At 46.0% G+C, this 7,500-nt stretch overlaps 1 protein-coding gene across 7 annotated transcripts in view; it reads left to right on the top strand.

Annotated features, from left to right (window-relative positions):
• The window catches only part of xdh (xanthine dehydrogenase), a 50,680-nt gene that overhangs the window by 16,856 nt on the left and 26,324 nt on the right, over window positions 1-7,500 (top strand). For all 7 annotated transcript variants that reach the window (XM_036955272.2, XM_090211629.1, XM_090211628.1 and 4 more), the window contains 5 exons: window positions 657-808; window positions 1,350-1,443; window positions 1,756-1,865; window positions 2,010-2,357; window positions 7,286-7,375. In XM_036955272.2, the coding sequence (XP_036811167.2) occupies window positions 657-808; window positions 1,350-1,443; window positions 1,756-1,865; window positions 2,010-2,357; window positions 7,286-7,375 (794 nt within the window). The remainder of the gene's footprint in view (window positions 1-656; window positions 809-1,349; window positions 1,444-1,755; window positions 1,866-2,009; window positions 2,358-7,285; window positions 7,376-7,500) is intronic.

Consider the following 7,500-nt stretch of genomic DNA (forward strand, 5'->3'; position numbering starts at 1 on the left):
TGCCCATTTAATATTTGAATGAAAATGTGTGTGTGTGTGTCTGTGTGTTACTGACGTGTGTGTGTGTGTGTGTGTGTTACTGACGTGTGTGTGTGTGCTACTGACGTGTGTGTGTGTGTGTTACTGACATGTGTGTGTGTGTGTGTGTGTGTGTGTTACTGACGTGTGTGTGTGTGTTACTGACGTGCGTGTGTGTTACTGACGTGCGTGTATGTGTGTGTGTGTTATTGACGTGTGTGTGTGTGTGTGTTACTGACGTGCGTGTGTGTGTGTTACTGACTTGCGTGTGTGTGTGTGTGTGTTACTGACGTGTGTGTGTGTGTGTGTTACTGACGTGTGTGTCTGTTACTGACGTGCGTGTGTGTGTGTGTGTGTTACTGACGTGTGTGTGTGTGTTACTGACGTGTGTGTGTGTGTTACTGACGTGCGTGTGTGTTACTGACGTGCGTGTGTGTGTGTGTGTTACTGACGTGTGTGTGTGTGTGTTACTGACGTGCGTGTGTGTGTGTTACTGACGTGCGTGTGTGTGTGTGTTACTGACGTGTGTGTGTGTGTGTGTGTGTGTTACTGACGTGTGTGTGTGCTACTGACGTGCGTGTGTGTGTGTGTTACTGACGTGTGTGTGTGTGTGTTACTGACGTGCGTGTGTGTTGTAGGTATAGTATTTGGAGCGTCCTGTTCCCTGACCCTGCTGGGTGATGTGCTGAAGGCTGCGGTGGGTAAACTGCCCCTCTACCAGACTGAAGTCTTCAACGCTGTACTGGAGCAACTTCGCTGGTTCGCTGGACTACAGATACGCAACGTGGCAGTACGTATTACACACACATATACACACACACATATACACACACACACACACACACACACACACACACACACACACACACACATACACACACACACACACACACACACACACACACACACACACACACACACATGTGCCTGATATGGTCCTCAATCAGAGGCAGGTGTTAGTCATTGTCTCTGATTGGGAACCATATTTAGGTAGCCTGTTTTGTGTTGTGTTTTGGGGGTGGTTGTTTCCTGTCTTTGTGTTCTCTGCACCAGATAGGACTGTTTCGGGTTTTGCCACGTTTATTGTTTTGTTGTGTGTTCATGTTGAGTTTCTCATATTAAAGAACCATGAACACTTACCACGGTGCACATTGGTCCTCCGATCCTTCTCGCCTCTCCTCTTCAGACGAAGAGGAGGAGGAAATCCCTTACACACACGTTCAACAGATATGCAATACAAGCATGTTTGACCTGTATGGTACCTGTATGTGTGTGTGTGTGTGTGTGTGTGTGTGTGTGTGTGTGTGTGTGTGTGTGTGTGTCTCCTTCAGGCCATTGGAGGTAACATCATGACTGCCAGCCCCATCTCCGACCTCAACCCTGTCTTTATGGCTGCTGGCTGCAAGCTCACGCTCATGTCCAAAGGTAAATCACTTCTCCTTTCTTTACAGCCTGGATTAAGTATATTGTTTATTTTGCATCGCAGCCATCTTGTTTCATGTCCATCGTTTGAACAGGTAGGTTGTTGCTCTTTGACACTTCTCACAGTAAAACTGGGGACAGACAGGAAATGTCATGTGACCATTCACATAAAACACGAGCCTCCTTAGTCCTTTACATATGTATTTAAATATTCTATTTTTCCCCCTCTCTCCATCCTCGTCTGTCTGTCTGTCTGTCTGTCTGTCTGTCTGTCTGTCTGTCTGTCTGTCTGTCTGTCTGTCTGTCTCTCTCTAGGTGGTGAGCGTGTGGTTGTGATGGATGAGAAGTTCTTCCCAGGTTACAGAAAGACCATCCTGACACCTGAGGAGGTTCTTCTATGTGTCCTGATCCCGTACACCAAGAAGGTCAGACACACACACACACACACACACACACACACACACACACACACACACACACACACACACACACAGAGTAGAATAGCAATTATGGCATCTTGTAGAATCACATTCTGTGTCTATCTTTGTGCGTGTGTGTGTGTGGTGTAGGGTCAGCACTTTGCTGCCTATAAGCAGTCTCCTCGTCGTGAGGATGACATCAGCATTGTGACGTCAGGGATGAGTGTGACATTCGCCGAGGGGTCAACCGTCGTCAAGCACCTGGCCCTTAGTTACGGAGGGATGGCTGCTACTACTGTCATGGCTAAGAACACAGCCAGCAGACTTCTGGGAAAACAGTGGGGGGAAGAGCTTCTGCAGGATGCTTGTTCCTCATTGGCTGAGGAGATGACCCTTCACCCCTCTGCGCCGGGTGGCATGGTGACCTACCGACGAACTCTGACCCTCAGCCTGTTTTACAAGTTTTACCTGACTGTACAACAGAAACTGGCCAGTGAGGTGAGAAACACACATCATCATTATTTTCAGAATTTAATATTAATATACTAATATTAACACATAACTATTTCACGGTTTCAAGAACAGTGTAACTTCGCTCCCTCGTTCTCTCGCAATTAAATTCAATTTGAAGTGCTTTATTGGCATGGGAAACATGTTTACATTGCCAAAGCAAGTGAAATAGATAATAAACAGAAGTGAAATAAACAATAAAAAATGAACAGTAAACATTACACTCCAAAAAAGTTTCAGAGGAATTGAGACATTTAGAAAACTGTCATATTATGTCTATATACAGTCTTGTAATGATGTACAAAAGGGAAAATAAATAAACATAAATATGGGTTGTGTTTGTTCTTCACTGGTTGCCCTTTTTTTGTGGCAACAGGTCACAAATCTTGCTGCTGTGATGGTACACTTTGGTTTTTCACCCAGTAGATATGGGAGTTCATCAAAATTGGGTTTGTTTTTGAATTCTTTGTGGGTCTGTGTAATCTGAGGGAAATATGTGTCTCTAATGTGGTCATACGTTTGGCAGGAGGTTAGGAAGTGCAGCTCCGTTTCCACCTCATTTTGTGGGCAGTGAGCACATAGCCTGTCTTCTCTTGAGAGCCATGTCTGCCTACGGCGGCCTTTCTCAATAGCAAGGCTATGCTCACTGAGTCTGTACATCGTCAAAGACTGCCATAAGTTTGAGTCAGTCACAGTGGTCAGGTATCCCGCCACTGTGTACTCTCTGTTTAGGGCCAAACAGCATTCTAGTTTGCTCTGTTTTTTGGTTAATTATTTTCTAATGTGTCAAGAATTGTATTTTTATAATTTATATTTTATTCGGTTGGGTCTAATTGTGTTGCTGTCCTGGGGCTCTGTGGGGTGTGTTTGTGTTTGTGAACAGAGCCCCAGAACCAGCCGGCTGATAGGACTTCTCTCCAGGTTAGGGTTAGGAAACTGTCATATTATGTCTATATACAGTCTTGTAATGATGTAATGTAACTCTTCTCCAGGTTCATCTCTCTGTAGGTGATGATTTTGTTATGAAAGGTTTTGGGAATCGCTTCCTTCATGGGGCTTATTTTAACGGCTGTTTTCTGGATTTTAGATTCATGCATTACTTGGTGTTTTGCACAGAGATTTTTTTTGGCATAATTCTGAGTAAATGCAAAGTCTCAATTTTGTGTTTGTCCCATTTTGAGAATTATTGGTTGGTGACCTTTTTGGAACACCATTATTTTTTGTCTTACTGAGATTAATTGTCAGGTCCCAGGTCTGTCAGGTCCCAGGTCTGTCAGGTCCCAGGTCTGTCAGGTCCCAGGTCTGGCAGGTCCCAGGTCTGTCAGGTCCCAGGTCTGTCAGGGCCCAGGTCTGTCAGGTCCCAGGTCTGTCAGGTCCCAGGTCTGTCAGGTCCCAGGTCTGTCAGGTCCCAGGTCTGGCAGGTCCCAGGTCTGTCAGGTCCCAGGTCTGGCAGAATCTGTGCAGAAGATCTAGGTGATGCTGTAGGCCCTCCTTGCTTGGGAACAGATCTAGGTGATGCTGTAGGCCCTTCTTGGTTGGGAACAGATCTAGGGGATGCTGTAGGCCCTCCTTGGTTGGGAACAGATCTAGGTGATGCTGTAGGCCCTTCTTGGTTGGGAACAGATCTAGGGGATGCTGTAGGCCCTCCTTGGTTGGGAACAGATCTAGGTGATGCTGTAGGCCCTTCTTGGTTGGGAACAGATCTAGGGGATGCAGTAGGCCCTCCTTGGTTGGGAACAGATCTAGGTGATGCTGTAGGCCCTCCTTGGTTGGGAACAGATCTAGGGGATGCTGTAGGCCCTCCTTGGTTGGGAACAGATCTAGGTGATGCTGTAGGCCCTTCTTGGTTGGGAACAGATCTAGGGGATGCTGTAGGCCCTCCTTGGTTGGGAACAGATCTAGGTGATGCTGTAGGCCCTCCTTGGTTGGGAACAGATCTAGGTGATGCTGAACAGAAGCACCAGATCCCCGCCCCCCCCCCCCCCCCCCCCCCCCCCCTACAGTGGCAAGAAAACATATTTGAACCCTTTCTGCATAAATTGGTCTGCTTAAACTAATAACACACAAATTATTGTATTTTTCTTGACTATATTGAATACATCATTTAAACATTCACATTGTAGGTTGGAAAAAAGTATGTGAACCCCTAGGCTAATGACTTCTCCAAAAGCTAATTGAAGTCAGGAGTCAGGAGCTAACCTGGAGTACAATCATTGAGACGAGATTGGAGATGTTGGTTAGAGCTGCCTTGCCCTATAAAAAACACTCACAAAATATGAGTTTCCTATTCACAAGAGGCATTGCCTGATGTGAAACGTGCCTCAAACAAAAGAGATCTCAGAAGACCCAAGGTTAAGAATTAATGACTTGCATAATGCTGGAAAGGGTTACAAAATTATCTCTAAAAGTCCTGATGTTCATCAGTCCACTGTAAGACAAATGGTCTATAAATGGAGAAAGTTTAGCACTGTTGCTACTCTCCCTAGGAGTGGCTGTCCTGCAGGATGGCTGCAAGAGCACAGCACAGAATGCTCAATGAGGTTAAGAAGAATCTTAGAATGTCAGTTTAAGACTTAAAGAAATCCCTGGAACATGCTAACGTCTCTGTTGGCGAGTCTACGATACATAAAACAGTAAACAAGAATTATGTTCATAGGAGGACACCACAGAAGATGCCACTGCTGTCCAAAAAACTTTGCTGCACTTCTGAAGTTCGCAAAGAGCACCTGGATGTTCCACAGCGCTACTGGCAAAATATTCTGTGGACAGATGAAACTAAGTTGTTTGGAAGGAACACACAACACTATGTGTGGAGAAAAAAAGGCACAGCACACCAACATCAAAACCTCATCCCAACTGTAAAGTATGGTGGAGGGAGCATCATAGTTTGGGGCTTCTTTGCTGCCTCAGGGCCTGGACAGCTTGCTATCATCGACGGAAAAATTAATTCCCAAGTTTATCAAGACATTTTGCAGGAGAATGTAAGGCTATCTGCCGCGCCAATTGAAGCACAACAGAAGTTGGGTGATGCAACAGGACAACGATCCAAAACCCAGAGGTAAATCAACAACAGAATGGCTTCAACAGATGAAAATACATCTTCTGGAGTGGCCCAGTCAGTCCTGACCTCAACTGTTTGGTTGAGGTTATTGCTGCCAAAGTAGGGTCAACCAGTTATTTAACCAAGGGTTCACATACTTTTTCCACACTGCACTGTGAATGTTTACAAGGTGTGTTCAATGAAGACATACAAAGGTATAATTGTTTGTGTGTTATTAGTTTAAGCAGACGCTGTGTGTCTATTGTTGTGACCTAGATGAAGATCAGATCACATGTTATGACCAATTTATGTGAAGGGTTCACATACTTTTTCTTGCCACTGTATAGAGGGTGCATCTGGCTATATCTCTCTATATAGAGGGTGTCAGAGCTGACTATCTCTCTCTCTGCAGGGTGCATATATAGAGGGTGTCAGCGCTGACTCTCTCTCTCTCTCTGCAGGGTGCATATATAGAGGGTGTCAGAGCTGACTATCTCTCTCTCTGCAGGGTGCATATATAGAGGGTGTCAGAGCTGACTATCTCTCTCTCTGCAGGGTGCATATATAGAGGGTGTCAGCGCTGACTCTCTCTCTCTCTCTGCAGGGTGCATATATAGAGGGTGTCAGAGCTGACTATCTCTCTCTCTGCAGGGTGCATATATAGAGGGTGTCAGAGCTGACTATCTCTCTCTCTGCAGGGTGCATATATAGAGGGTGTCAGAGCTGACTATCTCTCTCTCTCTCTGCAGGGTGCATATATAGAGGGTGTCAGAGCTGACTATCTCTCTCTCTGCAGGGTGCATATATAGAGGGTGTCAGAGCTGACTATCTCTCTCTCTGCAGGGTGCATATATAGAGGGTGTCAGAGCTGACTATCTCTCTCTCTGCAGGGTGCATATATAGAGGGTGTCAGAGCTGACTATCTCTCTCTCTGCAGGGTGCATATATAGAGGGTGTAAGAGCTGACTATCTCTCACTCTCTGCAGGGTGCATATATAGAGGGTGTCAGAGCTGACTATCTCTCACTCTCTGCAGGGTGCATATATAGAGGGTGTAAGAGCTGACTATCTCTCACTCTCTGCAGGGTGCATATATAGAGGGTGTCAGAGCTGACTATCTCTCACTCTCTGCAGGGTGCATATATAGAGGGTGTAAGAGCTGACTATCTCTCACTCTCTGCAGGGTGCATATATAGAGGGTGTAAGAGCTGACTATCTCTCACTCTCTGCAGGGTGCATATATAGAGGGTGTCAGAGCTGACTATCTCTCACTCTCTGCAGGGTGCATATATAGAGGGTGTAAGAGCTGACTATCTCTCACTCTCTGCAGGGTGCATATATAGAGGGTGTCAGAGCTGACTATCTCTCTCTCTCTCTGCAGGGTGCATATATAGAGGGTGTCAGAGCTGACTTTCTCTCTCTCTCTCTGCAGGGTGCATATATAGAGGGTGTCAGAGCTGACTTTCTCTCTCTCTCTCTGCAGGGTGCATATATAGAGGGTGTCAGAGCTGACTTTCTCTCTCTCTCTCTGCAGGGTGCATATATAGAGGGTGTCAGAGCTGACTATCTCTCTCTCTCTCTGCAGGGTGCATATATAGAGGGTGTCAGAGCTGACTATCTCTCACTCTGCAGGGTGCATATATAGAGGGTGTAAGAGCTGACTATCTCTCTCTCTGCAGGGTGCATATATAGAGGGTGTCAGAGCTGACTATCTCTCTCTCTCTCTGCAGGGTGCATATATAGAGGGTGTCAGAGCTGACTATCTCTCACTCTCTGCAGGGTGCATATATAGAGGGTGTCAGAGCTGACTATCTCTCTCTCTGCAGGGTGCATATATAGAGGGTGTCAGAGCTGACTATCTCTCTCTCTCTCTGCAGGGTGCATATATAGAGGGTGTCAGAGATGACTACATCAGTGCTACAGAGATCTACCACCAGACGTCTCCCTCCAGTGTCCAGATTTTCCAGGTAAGACTTTAAACTGAGGGACTTTGAGGGAACGAACAGTAGGCATTGGGTTGCAAATCCTGGTAACTTTCCTCCAACCAGGATTTCTGGCAATGTAGAGAATTTGGGGAAATGCATCAGAATGG

The sequence above is a fragment of the Oncorhynchus mykiss genome, chromosome 19, assembly GCF_057628025.1.
Source record: "Oncorhynchus mykiss isolate SJ-2025 chromosome 19, ASM5762802v1, whole genome shotgun sequence".
In the NCBI taxonomy this organism is placed as follows: domain Eukaryota; kingdom Metazoa; phylum Chordata; class Actinopteri; order Salmoniformes; family Salmonidae; genus Oncorhynchus; species Oncorhynchus mykiss.